General features: G+C 42.1%; 1 protein-coding gene across 1 annotated transcript in view; it reads left to right on the top strand.

Moving 5' to 3' along the window:
• CNTN4 (contactin 4) overlaps positions 1-27,864 on the top strand; it is a 626,036-nt gene that overhangs the window by 410,134 nt on the left and 188,038 nt on the right. The window contains exons 9-10 of the mRNA XM_075549881.1: positions 1,514-1,643; positions 18,389-18,539. Coding sequence (XP_075405996.1) covers positions 1,514-1,643; positions 18,389-18,539 — 281 coding nt within the window. The remainder of the gene's footprint in view (positions 1-1,513; positions 1,644-18,388; positions 18,540-27,864) is intronic.

Raw genomic sequence — 27,864 nt, 5'->3', positions numbered from 1 at the left:
CTGAAACTATGGATGCATGAAACTTCTCTCTGGGAAAAAGACAGAGGAGGAGGAAATGTGTCAGAGTCTCTGGGAGCTGACTGACAGCTTTGCAAACCTGAGGTGTATCAGACAGCTTTCTGAGGCATTTCATCCGCAAGGGAGCCAGAGAACACAGTTTTTGGCAAAGGGAAAAGTTAAACCTCGATGACTTTGCAACAGAGGCCTCCTGGGGGTGCCTAGAATTCCCAACAAAGTGGAGTCAGTCCCCAACAAAAAAAAATCTGAAGGAAGTCCAAGGACAGGGGAGCTTTGAGTGAGGAACTGATGTCCAATTTCCTTTTCCTTATTGCACTTCCCCATTGAACTTCAAATATTGGGAAGTTGACATTTTCCCTAAGCTCCAAGTGGAGCCCCTGCCCTCACTTTGTCCCTCGGTGCTTCAATACCTTACTGCATAGACCCCTCTGCAAAAGGGGCCGGCTCTGGGGATCAAACCCGCGCGACAGGAACCCGCACGGTTTTTCGAACAGTTGCTCCTAGCAGACGCCCAATGTGAATGGGCATGGCTCTGCCTCCATAAGTCCCTGCCAGTCCCATGCACCTCCTCTGACTCTAAGGGGCCCTCTGGGTTTCCTGAGGCTCACCACGATCAAAGCCAAATTCAAACAAACTGCTAGAGTGGGAGGGACCCGGTAAAGAGTTTTCCTCCTTTTACTTAAAGCAAAGGAACCTGAATGCCTAGATTTGATCAAAGCCCAATGAAGTGTCTCCTCAGCTGAATTGCAACCCTACGGCACACAGAAGCCCAGCCTTTCTTTAAATCCTCTTGGTTTTTTTAAAATGACACCTCTCCTGAGGAGATCTTTGTGGTACTTATGAAAATTGGTAACACACATTACGCATCCTCAGGCTGACAAATGAGAATAGTCCTCTGCTCCATCAGTAACTTTGCTTTCCTCAGGTTGGCTACCAGCAGATGGTCCTAAACTTAAATCATGTCACTGACAGCAATAAAATAAAGGAGCATTAAATTATTAATACCTTTATTTTTTAGTTTAGCAAGCTTCAGCCAATATGCAACGCTTCCCTCTGAGTCATCTGAGTTTACACGCCTATTAACCTTCAAAAGTGTTGTCTGGTCATAACCTGAGTATTTAAAATGCTTTAAATGGTAGATTTGGTTGTATTTTTCCCCTAGTTAGCATAATGCCTTGGAGAAAGAAAGCATTTTAAATTTCAAGTGCATCTATTAGAAAGGGTATTAATCTGAATGGTTTCACTATCAAGTCAATGAGAACTTGAGAGAATCCTACAATTGAAATTTCATTTACCAACTGGCATACCCTTGTTCTATTTAGCATCTGACCTGCCACAAATTGAGCTGACAGATAAATAGATCATGTTATGTAAATCATATACATGACAGCTATTTTCTTCCCATTAAGTTCCCTTGAAGTAAGACAGAGCAAAACTGCCTGAAGGTCCCAGCGTGGAAGGTCATTGTTTTTGTGTTCTTTTTCTCCTTTCACAGGGTAGGATTCAAATTGAGCAAGGACTGCTCAACATAACAATAGTGAACCTCTCGGATGCTGGCATGTATCAGTGTGTGGCAGAAAATAAACATGGAGCTATCTTTTCCAACGCCGAGCTGAGTGTTGCAGGTGAGTCTTCATACAGAAAAGAATTGAACTAACCTGTGGTTTGTTCAATACACGTAAAAGGGTAAGGAAATCTTCAGGGAGAAAATGTTGCTCTAGAATTGGAAAATGCAGTCTACCAGCAAAAAGAAGACACCTCTTTCTTTCTTTTAAATCATTTTATTGGGAGCTCATCCAATTATCACGATCCATACATGCATCCATTGTGTCGAGCACATTTGTACATTTGTTGCCATCATCATTCTCAAAGCATTTGCTTTCTACTTGAGTCCTTAATATCAGCTCTTCATTTCCCCCCTCCCTCCCTGTTCCCCTCCTCATTCACAAACCCTTGATACTTTAGAAATAATGATTTTGTCATATCGTACACTGTCCGACATCTCCCTTCGCCCACTTCTCTGTGGAAGACACCACTTTCTAACTGAACCTCCTCTGATGCTCACCGTAGGCAGCACGGCTCCCTGGACACTCAGTTTTGTTCCTCCATCCGCAATGGAGCAGTGCTTCTGAAATGTTTTACAGTTCGCTGCTCCCGCGCTGATATGGTACAGACTTCACCCTGCAGTGAGAAAGAGCTGACTGGACGGGTTTGCTGAACAGCCGGCAATGTGAAGCCCCATTCCTTCCATGCTTGACCTTCCTGGCCCCTCTCTCCAGCCATAGCTTGCCCCGTACGCCTCTCCCGCCCAGTTCTTTAGCCACACTGACTACTCTGTAATACATTACGGTGGGCAATACGGAGACTTACGACATATGGGGACCCTGTAAATGGATCTGAGGCTTCTACTGTCATTCATACTCTTCTGCAAACCACGTGTTCAGAACTTAAATCCCTCAGATACAATTCCCTCCTCTGGATTTTATTATTTACAATCCTTGAATCACACAGGCCAGTTTACTTCTTCCACGGACTTAGTTGGTGCTTCACTGTGATGACTGCTTGTTTGAAGACAAGCCTTTCAGACCGCATATCTTCATTGCTGTCTTCATGAGGGCGAGTAACAAGTAGGTCCATGGCATAAGAACGAATTGTTCTTAGTTTGAGGCTACAATTAAGTGTGAGCCCCAAATCCATTCATATACATATACATTCCCTTTAGCAACAGCATTATCACATTATCACATTATGATAGAGAACATTATAAAGCATCCCCAGGAGGCATAAAATAATTATATTCATCATATCATGAATTTAGCCAATTGTATAAAATTTAAACTGTTGTTACCTCTTCTTTATAACAAACACCACAGATGCATTTTATATCTTTTTGTCGCTATCGCATTTTAATTTTCCTTGCAGTCAAGGTTCACGTTTAACTCACCATTTTAATGCAGCATTGACACACATGATAGTCACTCAAGGAATGGATTAAGTGGATTAAGTGGATTAAGTAGTTGAGTATCTCCTTAAAGCACTAAAAGTTGTGGGCTACTAACCACAAAATCCAAGGTTCAAATCCACCAACTTCTTCAAGGGATAAACGATGAGACTACCTCCTCCCATAATGTGCAGGCTTGGAATTTCTGTCTAGAGTCACTGGGAGTCAGAGGAGACTCAAAGGCAGGGGGTGGCTTTAGTGAATGCAGTAATAAGTGAAAGAATAGGTGAGTACATTGCTAAATTGTTCACACTAAAAATATTTTAAAAGGTCTAGCTTGTGTCCCATAGGAACGTTCTAGCATTAACATGAGATTTTTAGTCTTCTGAGGAAAGACAGAGATGATACTATGACCACCCGTAAATTACTCTGACACTGCCTTCTCTTTCAGAGGACGAGAGCAGTGGGTCTCTGTGGTTTAAACATGATAGAAAGATTCTGAACACGCGGCACACAGGGGGAAGTAGCTCATATAAATCCTAACGATCAGCACGGTTGCCGAGCGTGAACTTTCCCTGCTACAAAGCGCTTGGTGCTGCCCTACACGTGTAAGTCGATGCTCCTGGAAGGAGATGTAAGTTGAAAGTCATTCTGCGCTACACAAGGTCAAAAAGAAAGGGACGGCTTTTATGGCTTCTTTTCTCATCAACTTCTTTACCTTGGACACATCCTTATCCCGTGACAAGAATCTGTGAATGCTCGCAGGGTTGTAGTTTTTTCCAAAGAAGCCTAGGCGCTGTTCTGTGCTCCTTGAATAATCATTAACCTGCCTTAGCCTATCGTGTAAACGTGGCCTTTTGGAAGAGCAAACATCTACATGTACCATCTTATAATCCCTTTACAGTAAGCAGTACAACTTCATCCAGGAAAAGCATGGTTGTTCCGCCCTGCCCAGGTTGTGCTTTACTTATTTGTGTTAGCCCGGGTCAACAAGGGAAGCAAATTCATAGAGACGCATATGTGTAGAAGAAAGAGCTTCATATACCAGAGCAGTGAATATTGAGAAAGCATCCCAGCCCAGTCCAGAGCAAGTCCATAAGTTCAATATTGCCCCTATGTCTGATACCAATCTATACAGTCCTCTTCAGACTCACAGAGCACATGCAATAATGCCAAATGCAGGAAGATCACAGGCCAGTGGGATGGACGTCTTAAGGAACCAGTGGTGTTGCAAGCATCTCTCCGCCCAGCTCCCAGGGCTACATCAGGGTAGGTGCATGTGGCTTCCCATCCAAAATGTCTTGTAGGGAGTCAGCCTTGTCAGTAAAGAGTCTCCAAGGGAGTGCTTCCAGGGAGGAAAAATAGGAGTTCCCAGAATTCTCAGGAGAAACCATGCCCACACAGAGGCCTCATTGGTTATATCTTGATTGATAAACCAGACGCCACCCCTTCACTCATAAGCCTCTCAAATTGATACCATATTATTAGTACTGAGAACTGCACTTTATAATTTGATGATAAATAGCTTAGAATTTTCCTCTGAAAAGAAACTTGTTCTTTATTCAACCATGTGTCAACTGACCCACTGGCCCACAGTCTTCCAGTAATTTCTGACTCAGCAACCCTCTAGGACAGAATAGAATTACTCCCTAAGGTTAATCAAATGGCAAACCTTTCTGGGAGCAGACAGCTTCGTCTTTCTTCTATGGAGAGATCTGGTTGGTTGGTACCCACTGACTTGTCAGTGAGCAGCCCAATGCTGATTCCATGTCACAACCAGAACTCCTACATGTCAATTCACTGGGGAATCGCTAAAGCTGAGAAAGGGTGGCCTAATGAATAAATCATCTAAAACCCTTTTCAGGAGTATTTGCCAATTTACAAGGCAGATGACTCTTTTCTAATTTTAAAAGATGTTTTTAGCCCCTTTAATAAAATAAGAAAATGTGATAATACTGAATGGCTGCAATGAAATGGAAAAATGCATCACATCTGAAATGGACAGCATGTTTATGGAAAAGGGTAACATAAGCTGATAATTAATTTTTGGTGCGTATATGGAGAAGCCGAGGGAAGGATACACAGGACTTCTCCCATGCTGCCTTTCAACTGCCTTCAAATCGAAACTTCTGTCTCACTAAATAAAAGGAGTGTGCTTTAAAGAATGTTAATGACACTGTATACAGCAGTGTAGGTTCCCATCCGATAACTTGCACACTAATTGTTTAGTGATATTAGTTACATCTAACACATATAGCAACAGTCTCTTTAACTGTGCTCTTTTTGTTCCTTTTCCAGAACCCTCGTTTTCCTGCCCCCTTATCTTCTCCTCTTGGTTTTCAGTGGTTGTTGACCATTGGTCTTGATGGTTTTTAAGCAGGGCACTGATGTTATAGGTAATATCCTTTATTTTGTGCAATTCCTGTTTCACTAAAAGGTGACCTCAGATGATCGACCACCTTTTAGATTTGAAGGTTCTAGATTTAAGCACCATCTCAGGGTGACTCTCAAGGAGTTCTCTCTTCTCAACTATTGTCTGGCTTTTTTTCCCAAACAAGTATTTGAGTTCTGCTTTCCATCTTTTCTCCCATTCTGTGTGGGACAAGGAAGCCCGGTAGCTCAGTGTGTTGCTGTGTTACTCATGGTCTTTTAGCGGTGCTGTCCGTGATTTAGACCTACTAACCACTCCCAAGAGAGAAAGATAAGATTGTCTGCTCATAAAGATTTATAGCCTCAGGAACCCTCTGACCTACAGGGGTGCTTTGAGTCAGACTTGACTCCATGACAGAAGGTTTATCGGATCACTTATTGTGGTCCAGGTCAGAATGGTTAGTGGTGGTAGGCAGACTCTATCTAGTTCTGGTCTCTGGGTAAATGATGTGTAACCCATGCAAAGGTATTTCTTTTCTGAGCTTCTGCTTACATTCATATTGTTTGGCTCTTATTGAGTACAGACCTATCATTGTACCTTCAATGCTCATCAACGTTTAAGACCCCACATGCTACTTACTCCACTAGGATACTGATCATGATGTTTGTGAACTATATGCAGGTTGGTTTTAATGCTATTTATAAGTTTTCAGTGGCTAATTCCTCACAAATGGTTAGGCTGTTCCTTCACTGCAGTCCACTCAGTCTGGAAGATCTGCAGAAACCTGTTCACTTTGGGTAACCCTGCTGGCATTTGCTATGGACATGTCGTCAGAGTCTAGACTCTGGAGAAGGACATCATACTTGGTAGAATGGAGGAGCAGCCCACCAAAAGGGGAAGACCCTTGACCAGATGGATTAACCCAATGGGTGTAACAATGGGTTTGAACACAAGAACAATTGTGAGGATGACACAGGATCAAAGTGTTCCATTCTGTTGTACATAAGGTTGCTATGAGTGTATAGACTCAATGGCACGTAGCAACATATTCTAAGTAATTGAGTTGTCCCATGATTATAATCCTAAACTTTCAAATCATTAAAACCCATATAGGAAGATGTTTGCAGCAGCTGTTTCTTCCAAAGTGGTAGCCAATCCTAATAGGATAAAACTTAAATGCATACAATTCAATATGTGCCACCCTCATTTAAGCATAATATTCTATAAGTGAACAAAACAAATATATCCTATGTATAACAATTGCAGTTAAGTAACACACTTTAATCCTATGATTATATTTCCCCACCTATGAAAGTTTGTAAACCAACCACTTCATGCCTTTATCTCCCCAACACCACCACACACACACCCCTCATGTTGGGGATCCAGTTTCTATGCTGCCCACTTACATCAACCCAGTGCTCTGAGGAGACAATCAGATTCTTTGAGGTGAAGAGCCCTCATTCCAGATGGAACCGTGTGAAGTCCGCATCCATAAGCAAAGTCAAATCCGGACAGGCCATCCATCAAGTCAGTAGCAATCTGCGGCAATTCACAGGCTCAAAAATCTTCTCTTCATCTGGTCAGGTTCTGGTTAACTTAATGTGGGCTGCCTTATGTTCCCCTAAAGATTTGAAGTCTTGGAAACCAAAGAGGCACTTCTACTCTGTCCTAGGGTTGCTATGAGTCAGAATCGACCTGACAGAAGAGAGTCTTTGAGTATGAATGGGAATGAGCCCCAAACCTGTGAGCTTGGTATCTTCTCCAGAGAGTTGCTAAGGGGTACTTGTCTTTAGTCTTGTTTGTTTGTTTCTTTGCTGATTCTGAATGCTTGATCTCTGAATTTAATACATACATTTGTGAGGAGTGATGTTTTCTGGTTGCAGACAGTGATGTAAGTGATGGGCGAGGCTGAGCTACCTGTGATGAAGACTGGGGACTAACTCTAAGGCTTTTGCTCACGGACGTCACTGCAAAGGCTGTGCGTGTGCCCATCAGCTCCGTCATGCCCTGCTGCCCTTGCTTTTTCTCTGGCTACTACTGACTGTCCTTGGGCCTTCTAGAAATTCAGCAGTACTCTCTTGAAGCGCCACACTCTCCCTGCACCCCCTTCCAACTGTGCAACCCCCAAACTCTCACAGCCAGTTTGCACCTACTTTAAAAAATGAGCTAAAGAATCCACAGCTTAGTTCCCTTTCACACTTCCCTGCTGTCAAGTTCTGTCCAAAAATGGTTGCAATGAGCTTGAACTCATGACATTGGTTGGTAAGTCCTTCCAATTCTATGACATCTCTGCTCCACTCCTCAGCTGACAACTGAAATTCTGCACTCTCAATCTGTGTGTGTTACCTTTTACTTATTAATTGAGTGAAGGTTTACAGAACAGATCAATTTTCTGTTTGACAATTCATATGAAGTTTGTTTCATGATATTAATTGCAATCTCCATGCTGTAACATCATTTATCCCACTTCCTCCTTGCAGTTCCCATTTCTGGTCGACCTCCTTTCTAACCCTTCTGAAATTCATCCTAGAGGAAATGCTGCTCTTTGGGCTCAAATGTTTGGTGATTCTAAAATGTGAGTGCCCTCCTAGTGTTGTTTTACTCAAGCTCTTCCTGCCTTGGGCTAATTCTGACCCAGAGTGACTACAGAATAGACTAGAACTGGCCTTTTGTCTTCTCAAGACTACAGATCCTTACAGGAGTAGATTACCTCACCTTTCTCCCATGGAGGGGTTGGTGTCTTAAACTGCTAAGTTTACACTCCATAGCCCACTACCTCACCACCTAGCTACTGTTTGGCTGAAATTTTACCTGTGGAGGTGAGTTAATTTCCATACCTGAAGGATGACTAAGAACCATGGTTTTAGGGAGTTCACCAATCTTGATGTGACTAGTACACCTGGATTTTTTTTATGAGTTTTGTTCTACATCTCCTCTCCTCCCCCTACTCTAACCAGGACTTCTAATGTGATTCCTTCTAGAACAGTTGGTTGGAATTTCGGAACCAGCTAGTTCTTTTGACCTCAGAATCATGAAGATTCGCGTTTTACTGGCTGGTTGTCTTTGACTTTCTTCATTCTTCTTTCCTGCGGTCGGAAAGAGGACAACAACTGTTCTTAGATGTTTTATAGTAGTGGCCCCTTTTGTGATAGATCTCTTTCGCTTAGCAAAATGTTCTCCTATTTCTTCCATGGTGTACGGTGTTTCATGGATCCATCAATATTTCCTAATGTTGTATTAATATTTTATTTTGTGTGTGTGCCACAAGGCATTTTTCCATTGCTGGGCATTTGGATTTTTTCTACCTTGCTGTTACTGTGAATAGTGGTGCGATGGATATGTGTATGCATACATCTATTTGTATCGTAGCTTATAGTTTTATAGGATCTTTACCAAATAGTGGAATTGCTGGATCATAGAGTGTTTTCATTCCAACTTTTAAGGAAGCACTAAAGCATTTTCCACACTTATTGCATCATTTTATGCTACCAGCAGCATATGAGGATTTCAGTCTCCCCACACCCTTGCGAGCATTTGCTGTTTGCCATTTTGTTTGATTCTGAATTTACTATTAGTTCTCCAGGTGAATACCATCTCCAGACAGAGGGTTGAGATGGGAACCCTGCATTCTGAAATGATGGACATCTAAAGAAAGGCATTTCCATCATAGTCAGTCTTTCCAACCTCCATTAGCAAAGCACACGAAGTTCTAGGATTTGCAATCTGATAGGATTATCTCCTCACTGGTGGAAGATTTTAACAAATACGGTCACTTTGATTTATTTTTATGAGACCATGAGCTAATAGTTAAAGATAATAAATAAAAGGTTAAAGTATTATGAAGTTCTGAACTTCTAGAAGGATCATCAGCTAACAAGCTCCCCCCACTTGACAGTGTTATCAGTGGTGTTTTCTACAGAGTAACTGAGCACGCCTAGTTATACGTCTGCCTTCAGAATCACACTCAGATATTTCCTGCTGGGACTGCCAGTGCACACACTCCCTTAAGGAGTTTGCTTTCTTACTGTCTTCCTTGAGAAATGATACTATAACACAGAACCTTTGTTTGCTAGGGCTCTGCTGCGAACCACTTACAAGATCCTTGACGTGTGAGCAAATATTATTTATTTAAATACAAACCAATAATGCAGAATTATATATAGAGGCACATTCTACCAGATGTTCCTCTTAGATTAGGTAAGGTTAGAATAATAAAGATAATTAATAAATAATGAAAAGTTGCATTTCCCACCTGGAACAAGTTCCATAGCATACTTCATTCCATCAATGAAGGAGCAGTACCCTCTATAATTCCTGCTAGGAAAATGATCCATTACGTCTATTGGATTTAGCAAATGAGACTCTTCTGAGCAATATTTAGGCTCAAATGGGCAATTTGACAATTGGCCTTATCTTTTCTAAACTATTAGAAACCAACCAAAGTCCCACCTTCAAGGAGAATTGATTTTTTTTAAGTGCTAGCAGAGGTGAAGTTCTCATAGTGCCCTGTTCAGGGTCTTACCAATGACTTTGTAAAGGTTGGCTCTCCTCAAGTCCCCTCCTGAGCCAGTATGTGCAATAGGAACAAACATCGAGTACAGACAGTATAACCCATCATCCTAGGTTATGGAGGTCATCTGTTAAAAAACCCATGAATGCGTCAAGTATGCAAAAGTGGATGAAAGTCTGATGTCTTTGCCCTAAATGCTGAAGTTCATGTGAAAACTGCTAGATTTTCAGGATTAAGTAACACCAGAAGCAAATTAAGGTTACTATGAATTGACTAAATAAAGGGAGGATATTTTAATTGACCATTCAATATGGATTAGTAAAAGATATTCAATGCCAGTATTATATCTTATTTATCCAAGAGGAGGTAGTGTATGTGGAAGTTGTACTTTACAAATGCCTTTGAAACTAAAAGATGTGTTTCTGCTTTCTGTGTGGCTGATATACCATTTCAAACTTTGTAAAAGCAATATGTAGTTTTCTGACAAATATACCTATGAATTGCACACAGTTTGATTTATGTAAACTAATTTCACATGCAACCGCAGAATTCTTCCTGAGTGGATGAAAAATATCTGCTGAAAGTGATAAAACTATATCTGGGTAGAAAAATGTAGCTTTAAGAAGAAGTTTTTATATAAACAGATTTGTAACGCTATTCCACAGAACTACCCCTTTTAAAGAAACTTCCAGAAGACTTGTTTTTTTACCATTGCATCAATTTGGATGTTTGCCTACCATGAGAATGAGTTTTTTTTTTTTTTTTTTTTTGTGAGGTTGGTTTGGCAACAGAAAGAAAGAAAGCAAAGGTAGAAAACCGTTTCAGAGGTTTATTTCATAACTCTTGGAGGGAGGGAAGCTAAGAAAAATAAAAGAGAGAGATAAAGATTAGTGGCCCTAATAGGGGTAACAACCAGGTAAGGGGGATTATAGCCAGCCAAACGGGAAGTAATGCATCCTTCCCTGAGTGCAGAAGTCCTCACTTAAGCAGGCCAGCATTTCTATGTCTTGCTCCACTAGGCCAGATTCAATGATGTAGCAACAACTCTCCACCCCGAGGAAGAGGCAGGGACCACCTTTCAGCAGTGAGAAGATCGAAGGCCCGTCTGTTTTGTAGGGCACCTTAGGCTAGAGAGGTCATCTGGAGTTGCAACACGGCCAAGGAGGCTGTGGTAGACGCCAAGGCAGGCTGCAGTCGGGCTGCTAAACCCTGTGCTGAGATGATGGAGTGGCCAAGTGTGCCTCCAACCACTCCAGATGCTGTGATTGAAGAGGCTAGGCTTATACCTACCATTTTAGAAAGGAATATCACTCTGTTGATCTTCAGACAGAGAGTAACCATGCTAACTTAGACTGACCATACAGTGTCAGCTGGGGAACTATGGTCACTGGAAAACAAGGGCTCGCTGTGGAAGAATGTACACATTTAGTTAAGTTCTGTTACACCAAAAGAATTGTCCAGGATCGGAGAACAATTTAGTATTAACAGTTATATTATGTCTGCAAATTCCATGCAGAGAAAAGTCATCTACATTCCCATCTGTGAAGTAACAGACTTGCTGTGAATGAGTCCGATTTACTTCCTCAGCAGGCGACCGTGGCTGCTCTGTTGTTTCCTTGTGTTACCAAGGAATCATCAGTTTGATGTCCTTCATATTTCCAATATGTAAGGGGCCCCCTGGACAACGGGTGAGAGGGACAGCGTCGATTCCCATGGCAAAGACCTGGGAAGGGTGCAGAGGATCAGAGGAGAAAGGCAAAACTGAGAAGGTAGCCCCTGTGTCAACCAGAAAGGACAAAACCTTACACACCACCTTGATTGTTACCCCAGGCTCAGCAGCCAGGCCCAGTAGCATTAACGGTGGGTCAGGGCTTGGAGGGTCTGGCCTGAGGCTGGGCACCAAAGGACAGTCACTTCTCCAGTGGCCCTGTTGACTACACATTGGACAAGACTTGTGGGGCAGATGAGGTTGTGGGCAGCAATGGCCCTGTGACCTTGCTGACCACACTTAAAGCAGACACCTGGGGTGGTCTGAAACTGTTGTTTCCCCGATCTCAGAAGGATGCCCATATAGTCCTGTTGCCGAGGGCCTTAGGGCTGCAGTCAAGGCTTGCGCCTATGTTTGCCTTCTGGCAATTTCTGAACTCCCTGTCTGCCTCTGTCTGTTCCTCTTTGGTATTAAAGACTTTAAAGGCCACATTTACCAGGTCCTGGACAGGAGTCAGCCTTTTAAAACTTTTTTCTAGTGTCTGAAGCTGATTGAGTAATGAAATGTGTGGCAAGGAAAGTGGCCCCTTCTGGTGAGGTTGGGTCTAGCAGGATGTATTGGGTTAGGATTTCTTCAGTCAGGTGATTTAAAAATGCGGCCTGATTTTCATCCGGCCTTTGAGTAATCTCCCTGAGCTTATTAAAATTAATTGTTTTGTGAGAAATTGCTAAGGCACACTGGAGCATTTCATCTTGGTGGCCCCGGCCATGCTGGCCTGCCTGGGTATTAGCCTAGTAACTCCATCCTGGTTCCTGCCTCGGGACGGCCTCATTACCCACAGGCATGTTGGGGTCAGTGAGATGAACCTGGTCTGCACGCTGCTGGGCAGCGGCAAATACACGCTCTCTTTCATTTGAGGTGAGAGTGGATGAAAGGACTACAAAAATAGCATGCCATGATTATGTATAGCCTTGAGATAGATAGTGAACCTCTTTGATGTAGGTGGTGGGGTCATTGGAAAAGGAACTGAAGCCGTGTTTCTTCAATTTGGGACCAGCCAGGGAGAAGGCAGGGAATATGGACACAGGCAAGACCTACAGTACCTGCAACTTCCCGTAGGGGGCAGAGGAGGGGTTGGTGCGATGCTGACTGACACAGGAAGACAAAGGAGAGAGCTTAGGTCTGGGAGTGGGGGATTGGTGGAGGGGTGGATGGGAGTTAAGTGGAGGCAGTGGACGGAAGTGATGGTAAAGGGCACCCCGAATCTGGAGGAGGCCTTACTGGGGGCGCAAACAAGGAGTCATGGAGTTTGGAGAAAGATGACTGTTGGAGACCTGATTGGGGAGCGGTGGGTCTGTTTGAGTTTGCAGGTGTTTCTGGTTAGGAGAGTATTGGCTAAAGAACTTGAGCCAAGTGACAGGGAGTACAGAGAGAGGGTCGGTAGCATAGAAGGAAGAAAGCTTGGATTTAGGGGACCTCAGGCCATTTGCCAGTTGGCTCTCAAAGGTTACCACAATCAGTCAAAATGTTGACTGGAATTTTTGTTTCCCATGCTGCAGGGTTCTTGGAAGAGAGTGAGCTAAGCAAACTGGATACTCCAGTTGAATATCAAACTGGGTCTCCAGAACCTGGGAAGGGGGAAGCTGGCTTCCCAGCTCCCCCGAATTATACGAGCCCCAATAAAAAGATTCTTTAAAAAAAACAGCAATACTCAGGTGTCCCCAAATGCTGCCCCTTGGCCGTGGTTCTGCTGTGGGCCCATGATTCAGACATGAATGAACCAAGCCTCTAAAGAACCCCAAAGCAAGGGGCAGTGGCCACAATAGCAGAAATAAAAGTTAGTCAGGTACTGTCAGGTACTCACTCATAGATGGGGCGGATGGCAGCTGAGAGGTCCAGGTCCGAGGAAAGGGAGGGGGGGGTGGAGGAGAGGGCACACCACACTCGCCCAAGGGCAGGCGGGGGAGCACATCAAGACACCTCTTACCCTACTCCTCCTGGGTTTCCTGCACCAAATGTGAGGTTGGTTAGTTGACTGAGAGAAAGAAAGCATAGGTAGAAAACAATTTCAAGGGTTTCTTTCCGAGTTCCACGAGGGGATGGAGAGCAGAGAAAGGGACAGGAGCATCATGGGAGCCCCAGTCGGGGCCCCTCAAAGTCATACTGTCCAGGTAAGAGGTGGAGAGTTTTATAGCCCGGGTCTGGGGGCAGGGAGAAGCTGGGGAACTATCTGCTGCAACTTTTCTGTCTGCAGGTCCTGAGCTAAGCAACAGCGTTCAAAGTTATCTGTCATGGTTAGTCTTTTGCACCTGGGCCTGAAGCCACCGAAGAGGAGGAGAAGGAGGGGGGAAGGGGTCTGGCCTCTCTTGGGGTCCTTGGAGTGTTTTGACCAGCTCTATCTCCTACCTCACCTGCCCTGCTAACTCCCACATCTCCTGACACTTTCTAGTTATAATCCATATCCATAATGCAAATGAGTTTATATGCTATTGGTCAATGGGGCAATGATATCCCTATAACTTAGATGGTATATTTATGTAGGTCACTAAGTATCACCAACCAAACCCACTAGGTAAACTAGCACAGATGAATGTAGCTGAATGTAGCTGGCCACGGTAAAAACATACTGCTTACCATTCTGTTCACCCCACTGTCTTCCTTTCCTTCGATTGATCGTGTGCTGTAACATGGCCATGTTTGCGGCATGTTTCTCTTCAGCATTTATATATTTTGCACTTGTTCTATAGTTTCACAACCTCAAATTTTCATTTCCCCTGCCCATCAAGCCATCCTCACATGTACGCGCGCGTGTGCACACACACACACACACACACACACACACTGAAGTCCTGAATAATCAGTATTAACTTACAATTTATCTAGTAGGCAAGTGTCTTGTCTTTTGAACCATGCTAATGTATTTAATGAGATTGTTATTGTGTTAGTGTTGCATAAATATTGGTAAGCCGTGCAAATCTCTGTCTGAGTGATAGTTGGAGTCATGGTGATAGTTGGAGTCATCTAATTCGATAACATTGCCCAGAGTGATCATGTTTTTCACAAACTCTCATTTTAAAAGTTTACCCTTTTTAATCCTCTAATTTTCTTGCTTCGATTCTGAAAAAGAACTTTGTACATTTTCCGGGGAGGGGGGCGGCGGGAAATGCCAGTTTAGATAAAAATCCATGTTGCAAGCACGTTTGGAGCACAAATGAAGATTAGCTGCCTGACCTCCAGCCCACCACCTGTGGCAAAGACACGTGTCTTCAGACACGATAGCACCTTGCCTTGCTGATCACTGTGCCTCCCTGGATGACAGCTTTGTAAAGCTGTTAGGAGAGGATGTAATGTTTACTGTGACTGAAGAATAAACACTTTCTTTGGAAGACTTTAGTGATAGGCCACTGTGTAATTTTGTGGCTCTGCAGGATCTCAGGAGCAGAGGACAGCAGTCAGTGTGAAACATGGAAAAAAGTAGAATATTTATAGATTGTTAGGGAGAATGGGGGATGGAGGAGGGTGGGGGAGAGGATGAAAAAGGAGGAGCTGATGTCAAGAGCTGAAGTAGAAATTTTTTTGAAAAAGATAATGACAACATATGTAAAGCGGTGTCTCACAAAATGGATATATGTACGGATTGTGATAAGAGCTGTAAGAGCCCCCAATGAAACAAAATTTAAAAATATATAGTGGGTAAGCCTGCTCTCATAAGCCCTATAATTTTTATAATGTGACTTTCCAGACCATATTAGGAATGCATTTACCTCATTATGTCATTATCATCTTCACTTGTATTCTACTTATTAATTGCAGTTATCATTCTGGAATTACTCTCTGAATTATGGACTCTCTACGAATTCAGGGTACATAGTTTGAGGTACTAGTTACCTACTGGACTCATTTATTTAATTTCACCTTCACATGGTAAAACCAGACTTATGTATACATTGTGTCATCTCATTAATAAGAAACCTTCCTACTTTTGTTTGTTTGTAGCAATCATTGGAAATATTTCCATACCAGAGACATCCCATAAAGATTTAACTTGCTTCTACTGAAGCTTGGTTTTTATTTATTTTTTAATCTCTAGCATATGGTTTGGATACATTAAGAAACTGCCTCCACTTCCCACATATACACACATTGTCTTCTTTTAAGTAATGTTCAGTCAATATTTCAATTTCAAATTCCATGTAATCAGAAATCTTAAATTTCTTAAAGGTGAAACTCTAAGACAGACCCTAGGTGGCACAAAGCATCCAGCTCCTCTGGGACCTTTAAGGTGGGTGTTTGAACCAGCCCTGGTGGCTACGCGTTGGGCTGTGATACGGATGGTTAGCAGTTCAATGCCTGCAGCAGCTCCAAAAGAGAAAGACTGGGCGTTCTGTTCCTGTAACAGTCACGGTGTTGGAAGCCCTCAGGGGCTGCTATGAGTCAGCAATGACCTGATGGCAGTGAGTTTGGTTTGGTTTTGAGTAATGCCTTGGAAGAGACTACCTAGTGATCTGCTTATGATATGGTTACAGCCAAGAGAGCCATCTGGGGCGATTTTATTCGTAACCCATATGGTCGCCATTGCCAGAATCAACTCGACACAACTAACAGCAACAACACTATGCAAGGAGTCAGGACATTTAAACTTTAGACAGATCGCGGAGAGGAGTCCGTGCAAGCTAACATTCTCACCACAAGCCTGGGAGCACACTAACTGAAGAAGGGGGTTAGTCCTTGCTTTGCTGTATTTCCTCACAACTGTGTGACTGGTGGTGAACATTGAGTTGAGTTTTCAGAATCCAAATGTTGACTCGTTGGGTCTTGGTCACAATTTTCCCTGAGCAGCAAAAGTGAAAACTGAAGGTTATGTAACACCCAGTTTCTACATATCATATACAAAAACACAGATTTACAGTGTCTCTAGCACCATTCTCATGAGCTCTACCCATGGTATCACACGATGATTCATTTAGACTCTGCTTCCTAAAACCTGGTGGCGCTGTTGGGTAAGCAAGAACTGCTGTGATAACTAGTTGTGTGTGTGTGTGTGTGTGTGTGTGTGTGTGTGTGTGTGTGTGTGTGTTTGCGCGCGCATGCGTGCCACCATGCCACCTGTAAGAAGATCTGCTTGGAGGTTAGCCTGTAAATCAGTTTGCAGTTTGATTTCCTTCTCTAGAGGTACAATGAAGAAAAAGGGCTCTCTAGGGGCCGCCGCCGTCTCTCTCTGCCTTACCCTTCTGGCTTGCTGACTTTGACAGCAGCCAAAAGCCTGAAGATGTGTCCACCACTATTGGATCCACAAGAGTGTGCACCCACTAGCCTGTGATGTTCCTGCAATCTGCATCATTGCATATGGGTTTGTGAGTCTGACGAGGGACTTATGAACTAGTATCAGACTTATGAACTTGAGTTGGACTGCGTTGGGATGTACTCTTGATATTCAATTAATTCTTGATCTAAAGCTATTTCTTATTTGTTTCTCTGCTCAACCCAGTCTAACACAACGGCTAACTGAGAGTTCAGCAGTTCAAATACACAAGCCCCTCAGCATGAGGAAAATGAGGCTGTCTGCTGTAAAGAACCAGGGATCTCGTCATTAGTCATGGGTGGTCTCTTAAAGTTTTCATCTGTGCTTGACATTAACTGTTATCAGCTTGCACTGATATAGAGAAGGCACCAATGTTCCAAATAAACATTCTTTATTAAACAAGATAAACTGTTGTTTAATTTAACGAGGACTTCATTGGGTAGTTTTTATTCAAAGTTTTATGATTTTTCCAAGTAATATAATCAGGGGTCTTCTACAGTCTCAATGGATTCAATAAGTCTGGTTTCCATTATGAATTTCAAATTTGTTACCAGATTCTCCCCTTTTGCTCAGGATCCAGCTATTGGGTTTTTGATCAAAGCATTCGGTGATGGCAGTCCGGTACCATTCATTCCTTCCGGTCCATGCAGAGGAGGTAGTAGTTTATGAAGGCAGTTGACCCTGCGGCCCACTTTAATCTCCAATTTCTAGATATTCTGCTTCCTCTGGTGCTGCAGGCATTCAGAGAACAGCAAGCTTGGAAGACCCCAGGCCCTATTTCCCAACCAAGCTAAGAATGGACTGGAAAGCCCACATCGGGCCAAATAAGTAGATGCTCAGATGAGTCGATGCTCAAAGCCCTGACCAAAAACTTGGGAACCAAGAACACGGATACAATGAAGTGTCTAGTTGTACCTAAATAATGTGTAGCCCTTGTTTGTCACCTGCCTTTTTTCCCACTGGTATTGTAGTTTTCGGATTATATAAACATTTTGTCATATGCCCCTTTAGTTTTATGATGTACACTAGTGATAACAGTCATATTTATCAAGTTCTGCAACCATCACCCTCGATCCAGGCCAAGGCTCTTGTCATCATAGACAAAAATCCACTCCTTCCCCAAGAGCTATTTGCTCTCTCCCTATTTCCTTCTGCCCTTGGCTACCAGTGAAAACCACTGATATCTGTATAATTACCTATTGTTTGTCATTCTATAAAAATGAGGATGGATCTTATATTTCCTTTTATAACTTATTTGGGTGTTTTTCAGCCTAAGCCCTTTGAGGTCCATCCTCATTGTGTGGTATACCAGGACTTCATTTTTTCTGTAAGACAAGGTAGTATTTCATGGAGCATATTTTGTTTATCCATTCATTTATTGGTAGCTGCTTAGGTTGCGTTCCCTTTTTAGCTATTGTGAATAATGCTGCAGTGAGCATTTATGTACATCTGATTGTATCATTGCTTTCAGGCCCCAAGTTTGTTATTGTTTCTTACATGGTAATTAACTATTTTTTTCCTGCATTCTCTTTCAGCTGTGGGTCCAGATTTTTCAAGAACCCTTTTAAAAAGAGTGACCCTGGTCAAAGTGGGAGGTGAAGTCGTCATTGAGTGTAAACCTAAAGCTTCTCCAAAACCTGTCTACACCTGGAAAAAAGGAAAGAACATATTAAGAGAAAATGAAAGGTACCGTCTTGACATATTTGAAGAGTTATAATTTGTTAGCTTCCGGTGACCAGATGTAGAAGGGGGGCTTTACTGTTCTCTCTGCCTAGACTAACGACCTCTGGGAGGCTGCAAATCAAAGAAGTAAAGCTTTGTAAAACAGATGATAAAGTGGTTGTTCTGTGTAATTCCTCTCAATATTAGGATTCTGCAGAGCTTGCCCTGCAGAGACGATCCTGTCAAAGACTACTAGAACTGCCCCAAAATGAAAAGCTAGAAATAACTTCCTTAATTTTAGCCTAAAATCTCCTTGTAGATTTTCCTCTCTTCTCCGTCTTACCTCTTCTCGGCATACACAGAAAATGCAATTTGTCTTTGCTATGACAACCCTTCAGTACTGGCTGTGGCTATCATGGGCCCCTTTTAGACTCTCCTTTTTTGAAGCTAAATATGTCTAAGCTCCAAAGTCATGCCGCTTAGAGCATGGTTTTGATTATTTTAATGGCACCTGTTTGAAATTAGTTTTTCTTTCCTTTAATAGCAAAACTCTCCACCTGTATATTCCCTATGATAGAGGAATTATATTTAGAAGGCATGTTGAATATGTAGTGTTGGTATGGATGGTTTGTTTGGGGTTACATGTCAAATTGTATCAAATGTCAGGTATCTCAAAGACCTTTTCTTGTCTTTTATCTCTATCAAATATCCCCTGCTCCTTTCTGTAATCTCCTCAATTTGTCTGAAAATGGTAATGGTGCATGAGTCTATGTTTGATATCCAGAAGGCAACATTTACCGGCTGGATACATAATGGTTTCTAATTGATGCTAAAGGTTAAATACTCAAGGATGCAATTGGAAAACCTGTAAAAACCTATATGTATTTAACCTGAACACCTGTGCACCTTTGGATTTGTATATGAAATTAGATAGGTGCTCTGATTATGTTGCTCTTATTAATTATTTTTTGCAAACAAGCTTGGTATGATTTGTAGATGATGTACTCGCACATATATTAAATTCATAATACCTATTCCTGTCTGATTTCTGACATATCAAGAAGGCAAGTAATAGTTCACAGGATATGGGTGTGACATTAAAACTTAGTACAAAACTGAGAACGTCAAACAATTTCTTACTTAACAGCCTCACACATAAAATGTATATATCTGTGTGTTGTATACAATAACCATATTTACTTTGATGTAAACATAATTTACACTTTACATTTAATTCTATGAATTTGTGTAGCTTCCATATTTAATTTAAGAATATGTAAATTTGTATATATAAATATGTATTTATATATATAAATGTGTATGTGCAAATACACAAAATATATTTGATGAAATGTAATTGAAATATAGACAGTACTTAACTACATGTATTGGTTAGAAAAAAGCTACATCTAAAAGATTTTAAGTTAAATATTATGTAAAGAGAAAATACAATTAGGTAAGTACTAATGCTGACAATATACAGACGTGATGAAGGGTAGGCTACCCTACTACTATACCATAGAACCTGCATGTCTCAGCGACTTGAAGCCACAAACCTGCTTTCTCATTCACACTGCCTGCCCAGTACTGTTTTCTGGTGGCTCAGCCCCACACTGTCATTTCTCTCTCGGCAGAGCCCAGGCTGGGAGAGCAACGCTCTCTAAAACAATGCCATCTCAGAAGCAAAAGCAGGTGACCAGGCACACACTGGCTCTTAAAGCTTCGAGTCGTATACTTCACTTTCACTCACACTTCATGAGCCAAAACATGGTCACACCCAAGTTCATCTCAACAGGGATATATGATTTCACTGTGGCTTCAAACATAGCAGTGGTGAGAATGGCAGAGGACTTGGCAGTGCTTTCTTCTACTGCATATACAGCTTCTGAGTCCAAATGAGTGGAGACACCCAACAACAACAACAACATGCTTCTGGGAAAGGAGTGATAGCCAGTAGTTATGAACAGGGTGATTGACTCCTTCCCTCTGTTATGGTAGGTAAAAATGCCTTTCGGAAAATGCTACTCAATATCAAGAATCCTAACTGATAGGTGAATTTAATGGATTATTTCTTCACTTGTTTCCAGATTGGCTTTGTTCTCTCTTGTCCACATTTGATTCCCACCCACTGGCACAAAGTTGATTCTCATAGTGATCCTGTAGGACAGAGTAGATCTGCTTCCTAATATTTCTGAGGCTGTAAATCATTATGGAAGCAGACAGATTGATCTTTCTCCCACAAAACAGCTGCTGGGTTCAAGCCATGACCTTTCAGTTAGCAGCCTGACCATTTTACCCACTGTGCCTCCAGCGGCTCCTTCTGACCTGATCCAAGGGTTTAACTATTGCTTCAAAGTTTTTGTGCAGCAGTAAAGACACATAGAACTGAGAAAACTCACTGCCCAGATCTGTGCTAGTTTTCACTGCCACTGTGGACATGAGTGCTTCTTTCTCTGCCTGGTGCATTTGTCATGTCTCTGCTTCTCCCTGCCTCTTAGAATGTATTAAGCAGGCAGGCCAATATTATGCATGTAAATTCTGACCAAGGATGATATAAAAGAAAGTGGTGGAGACTTCAGTGTGTGTCCCATTCAAGAAATCTCTGCCAGTGGATTCTAGCATGTTGCCTCCATGTGGAAATGCAGGTCAGGGGCCTTCCTTTCTCTTCATTGTTCCCCAAGTTAGAAATATGGATGTTTATATGAATTCTCTTAATTCTTAAATGTCATAAAGTACTTTTACTGTTTAATTCAAAGACAATACTGTAAGTAAAATGCAAGGGAGAAAGATCCACGTGTCTGCTTCTAAAAAGATTTACAGCCTCAGAAACCCTAGAAGCAATTCTCCTCTACTCTGTAGGCTCTCTATGAGTTAGAGTCTACTGGATGCCAGGAGGCCTGGGTTTTGGTTGACCAGTAGAAGGGACCAAATGGTCATGTGATTAAATATAAATGAAAAGGTTGGCAGTTCGAATCCACCCAGAGGCACCTTGGGCAATCAGCATTCAAAATTCACAGCCTTAAGAACTCTGAGGGGAAAACCCTTCTGGATTGCACTTCTATGGACTGCAGCCCCTGGGTTCACCAGGAACCAGCATCGACTAGTTTGGATTTTGATTTGTTTACCAGAAGAGGGACTAGATGGTGGACAAAACACAATGCTAACGTCTACCTAAAGTCATGGAGCTCAGCTTCCATTGTGTGGGAGCCACACAATATTGGACCTCCATCCTTGTGGTTACTTCTAATGATGGCGCCCTTTGTAAACTATCTTCTCTTTGTAATTTCCACTTAATGTTTTGGGAAAGCTTTCTGGAGTTATAATTAAAATTCAACTTCTCTGACTACATACCCCATTTATAGGCTGGCAGTCTCCTGTCATGTTTTCTCTCAATTCTTTCCCAGGCCCACTTTTTCTGATATCACCACATGACCTTGTGTGGCTTCACTTCACCGTCCTGGCTGTTTCCTCCAATGTCTCTCTGAAAGGATATCAGTCAAAAGGAAAAGAAGTATTCATTTTAAAATAGCTTTATTCATCTCTGCAGCAAAGAGTAATAATTATTATTATTATATGATGGCTTAATGAGGGAAATCATCTTCAGTGAGCTTAGATTAATAAGGTAGGCAACTGTATTATAGTACACCGGAATAAAAACCACCTCTATTCCTGTATGATTATTTTTTAACATGAATCTTAAAATTGTTGAAGGTTAAGCTTAATTATGTGGACAACTGACTCAGGCAGATGATTTTATTTCTCATAGAAGCTGAAGTGATGAGTGAAATGTGACTCTAGTTAACATCATGTAAATAAAGACTTCTTACTTATGCTTCAGAATTTCTCTTCCCCTTTAGACATTTGACTAATACATTATGTCAAGCTAAAGGATAATAATCAGGTAGAGGTATGTCACTGAATGTTTCTTTTAAAAAGTATCAAAATTCCAGCCTGCACGTCAGAGGCACAATTTCAATGCAGCGACACTGCTCTTTTCTGTCAAATGAGCCAACTCCAATTTCATGCAATGAACAAACCAATGGTGGTTGCATTTATTGTCCAGTGGGGAATGTGTGAGACCACGAGCCAAAAGGTTGGCAGTTCAACTCACCAGCTGCTCCTCAAGAGAAAGATGAGGCAGTTTCCTTCTTTAAAGATGCATAGCCTTGGAAGCCCTTTGGGGCAGTTCCACTTTGTCCTATAGAGTCACTCAGATTGGGACTCAATTTGGTGGCAGTGGGTGGGTTCATATGTGTCAGGCATTCTGCTGGGCACTAGGGATAAGAGGGGGAAAGATGTATATTCTCAGTTCTCAAGATACTCAAAGACTATTGTGGGGGCCCAGTAACAAACAATAATAGATATTTTAAAAATAACCCTAGCATATACATTTAAAGGTGGTATATTGGGAAGGAGCATTAGCAATTCTAGGCCATCACATCCTGGAGGCCTGGTTATTTTACGTCTGTGGAGGCTAGACTTGAACTAGAAAACCTTGAAGAGAATGGAAGAATGTTAGGCACAGTCCCAGAGCCATGCATGTGCTGCAGAAGGATTTCTCTGACTGCAACATGGAGAAAGGGTCAGAGTGGAGAGACTAGGAAAGCAGTGGCCAATTGCCAGCAGTAGTCTAGCACACAAAAGGTAAGGACTTCTTAACTGATGTCTGCCTTATGGGTTACAGGAGAGAACATCAAAGTGTGAGCTATTACAGGGTAGGATTTGAAATACCCAATGGCATATTAAGTAAAAGAGTTAAGGGGGAAAAATGAGAGAGAGAAAATGACTCCTAGGATCCCACCTTCAGTAGCTGGTGAATGAGAGGGCCATTTGCTACATTAGTGAGTATAGTAGGAGCAAGTGTGAGAGGGAAAACATAAAGAAGTTAATAATAGCATGTTGAACTTGAGGTGATTCCAAGTGCAAATGTCTTGCTCACTACTAAAAACTGTAAAACTCCCCTTCTGTTTCTCTTCTTTACTTTTCCCAAAGTATGTGTCACCATCTACCATACTATTTATTCTATTTTCTTAGCTTATTATCCAGCTTCCCACCCATCACCCAATCAAGGTATGAATTCCATGAAAAGAGGAAATTGTACAAGGGAACAACAAGTGATTCAAATCGGTGGTGAAGAGGATGTAGGAGGCCTGGTAGGGCATGACCAAAGGTAATGTAGCCAAGAGGAATTACTGAAACCCAAATGAAGTGGGACAAGGAGAAAGGAAAAGGAAATAGAGGAAAGAGCTAGGAGGCAACGGTCATATATAGAGTTCTCAATAAAGGCATGTACATAAATATATTTATATATGAGGATGTGGAAATATATCTATGTGCATATATGTATGGGCTTAGTAATAATGTAAGATGGACATTGGGCCTCAAGTACTCCCTCAATGCAAGAATACTTTGTTCTATTAAACTGGCATTCCATGATGCTCACCTTCCTGACACAATCTCTGAAGATAAAGCAGGTGCATAAGCAAATGTGGTGAAGAAAGCTGATGGTGCCTGGCTATCAAAAGATATATCATCTGGGATCTTAAAGGCTTGAAGGTAAACAAGTGGCCATCTAGCTCAGAAACAACAAGGCCCACATGGAGAAAGCATACCAGCCTGTGTGATCAGGAGGTGTTGAAGGGATCAGACATCAGGCATCATCAGAACAAAAAATCGTATCATTGTGAATGAGGAGCAGTGCGGGGTAGAGACCCAAAGCCCATCTGTAGGTTTATGGAAGAGTCGTGGGGAAGAGACGAGCCAATCAGGGTGCAGTGTAGGAACAATGAAAGATACAACTTTCTTCTGGTTCTTAAATGCTTCCTCTCCCCACTATCATGACCCCAATTCTACCTTACAAATCTGTCTAGACTAGAGGATGTACACTAGTACAGATAGGAACTGGAAACACAGGGAATCTAGGGCTGATGATCCCTTCAAGACCAGTGGTGAGAGTGGTGATACCTGGAGCGTGGAGGGAGGGTGGGGTGGAAAGGGAGAATCGATTACAAGGATCTATATATAACCTCCTCCCTGGGGGCTGGACAACAGAAAAGTGGGTGAAGGGAGACAGCAGACAGTGTAAGATATGACAAAATAATAATTTATTAATTATCAAGGGTTCATGAGGGAGAGGGGAGTGGGGCAGAGGGAGAAAAATGAGGAGCTGATGCCAGGGCTTAAGTGGAGAGCAAATGTTTTGAGAATGATGAGGGCAATGAATGTACAAATGTGCTTTATACAACTGATGTATGTGTGGATTTTGATAAGAGTTATATGTGCCCATAATAAAATGATTTTTTTAAACCTAGAAAAAAATAAAATGCAGATATAAACCACTATATATATGAGGAAATTGTGTGTCTGACTTGTTTTTGCTAGCTCCCTATGGTGATTCTAATCCTACAGTTCTCAACCTGTGGGTTGCAACCCCTTTGGGAGTCGAATGACCCTTTCACAGAGTCACCCGATTCACAGCAGTAGTGAAATTATAGCTGTGAAGTAGCAACAAAAATAATGGTATGGTTGGGAAGTCAGCACTCGAGGACCTGTATGAAAGGGCCGCGGCATCAGGAAGGTTGTGAACCACTGCTCTGACTGATGACGAACCCATGTGTTGCAGAGGATTGCAAAGGGTGTGACCTTTATAAACCTGATTGCCAGGCCCAACTTCTAACACGCCCTTGGGTGCGTTCAAACTGCCAAGCTTTGGGATCGGCATCAAGTGCACAGCTGTTGGCACCTCCCAAAGACTCGTGTGTTTGGGTTGTTGTTCTTGTCGGTAACACTTACTTGAGTTGGTTCCAACTCATAGCGACCCAAGTAAGACAGAATAAAACCCTGCCCGGCCCAGTGGCATGCTCACAGTCATTCCTATATTTGAGCCAATTGTTGACACCAAAGTGTCAATCTCATTCATTGTGTGTCTTCCTCTTTGGCTGCCCCTTTATTTTACCAAGCATGATGCCCTCTCCAGGGGCTGATACCTCCTACTAACATGTCCCACATATGTGAGTCAGGCTCACCGTTTTGCTATCTAGCTTCTTCAGGAAGTTCATGGCATATTTAATATTTTTCTCCAAGTCAAGAATTCAAAGGCATTTTGTCTTCCTTATTAATTATCACATATACTTAAGGTGATTGAAAATAGCGTAACTGGGGTCAATCACTCTTTAAACCTCAAAGTGACACATTTGCTCTTTAAAGTGGTCTTTTATGGCATATTTTCCCAATACAATATGTCCTTTGGATTCTTAACTGTAGTTTCTATCAGTGTTGATTATGGATCCAAGTTAAATGAAACATTTGGCAATTTTAATCTTTTCTGTGTTTATCCTAATGTTGCTTACGGTCTATTTGTGAGGGTTTTTTTATATTGGAATATAATTTATACTTAAACTTACATGTCTGACTTAAGCAACTTAAATTTAATAACTTATAGTGCTGGAGTTGAGAAGTCCAAAATGGATCTTACTGGGTTAGACTCAAGATGCTGGCGGGTTTCTTTCACTGGATTCCTTAGTGGGGAATCTATTTAGAGCTCGAGAGTTCGTTCCATTATTTAGCTTCACATAGTAGCCCCCTTCCTCTGTCTGTCTTCAAAGCTAACAACAGGGACTCATATCCTTCTTAAAGGGGGCCCTTCTGACCCCTTTTACTTCTAAGGGTTCTGGTGATTACATTGAGCTGTGTGTGTGTGTGTGTGTGTGTGTGTGTGTTTCCATTCTGTAATTCTAGCACATAGAGCACTGCTTGGTATAGAATAAGTGCTCAATAAATATTGAAAGGAGGGAATCAAAGAGGTAAGAGGAAACATGGAGATTGTAACAAAAATAGAAACCATGGAATCAGAAAGGTTCAAAGAGGAGACAATGCTCGGTGCTTCCAAGAGATTCAGCAGCATGAAAGCCCACGGGATCTAACATCTAGGAACTCAAGATCACTTGCCTGGGGGCTACTTTTAGGCCACTGCAGACCAGTTTTGAAGACATAATAAAGTTTTATAGGAATCTACATTCTAGCATTCTCACTTCTTCCTAACCTGAAATATGTTTAGATTTGCCTGGCCCCCTATAGTATAGTCAGATTAGTTCTAGCACTTTGTAAGAACATTCAACTCAAACAGCAATAACATGAACATTCATGTGTCTTCTCTGGAGACATTGAAGTTGGCCTCCAAGGTGAAATTAGATCATGGCTCTCCTCCAAGGTGAAATTAGATCATGGCTCTCATGTACCTCTTCTCCCAAAGGCCTTGGGAAAAGTTGAAATGTGTGCGGTTTGTGGAAGGAAATGCCAGCACAAGACTGTGACACTCCATGGAGGATAGAAGGTGTGAAACGCTGATCAAAAGGCATTGGCAGTGTGGGAGGTAGAGCAAACATGATGGCAGGTATTTGCCCAGAAGGACCATCCAGTCCTAGTGTGGAAAGGAGAGCTTATTGCTTCAGGCATTCTGTTTCTCTTCTGGAGGCTGTGTCTCTATATATGTGCTCCTGATGAGAAACCTTCTCTCAGAATATCTCTTACAGTGGCTACAGAGCTATACAGCTCTGTTATTAGGAAGTCTGCCCTGGGGAACAATTATGTTATTGCGATAATTAGAGACAGTTCATCTCCATAATAATGAAAATCCTACCTCGGAGGCAAAACAACATCAAAGAAATGTGAGCATCATTGCTCTAGATAGAATCTGTTGCCCTGCTTATTGGTAGTACTATATCATTTTAATTTTGCATGTGCTGTTATAGAAATAGACAGGCTTATCCTGCATTCCAAATTCAGAGCTAGAACTTTCCCCCATTACATTGGTTTGTCTCTGCTAGAGCAAGGGATAAAACACTTATGGCTTTTGGTTTCCCTGAAGTGCTAAGGTAACAGAGTTTAGGGCAATTGTTTTTAAATGCCTGCGATGATACACAGAACCCGTCCTACGAGGGAGGCCTTGAATTCACTTTCAGTCATAAGCATTTTACCTTAGCTCGATTATGATGACCACATGCAGGCAGCATTACCTGAGACTGACCTTACCTGTTTGTGGCTGACGTATTAGTTATGCCTCAGGGCCTGCTGAGAAGTGAACCAAACTCTTGCGGTTACTAGAGGTCATTGGGTCTTTCCAAACGAAGCACAGCAACTCAGTGTGACAGAGCAAAGCTCCCGCTGTAGGGTTTTCTAGGAGTAATCATTACGAAATGGGTCTTGGTGGTGCAGCGGTCAAGCACTGCACCCATAGTCAGCTACGGGTCTTCCATCAACCCAAACATGCTCTGAATTAGTCACACTCACAATACCATTTAGTAATGGTTCCTGATGCTGATGATACCTTTCTACAAACTGAAACAATTCC

The sequence above is a fragment of the Tenrec ecaudatus genome, chromosome 5 (genome assembly GCF_050624435.1).
Source record: "Tenrec ecaudatus isolate mTenEca1 chromosome 5, mTenEca1.hap1, whole genome shotgun sequence".
NCBI lineage: Eukaryota > Metazoa > Chordata > Mammalia > Afrosoricida > Tenrecidae > Tenrec > Tenrec ecaudatus.
Note: the sequence above shows the minus strand (reverse complement) of the source record. Positions and strands in the feature narration are given on the sequence as shown.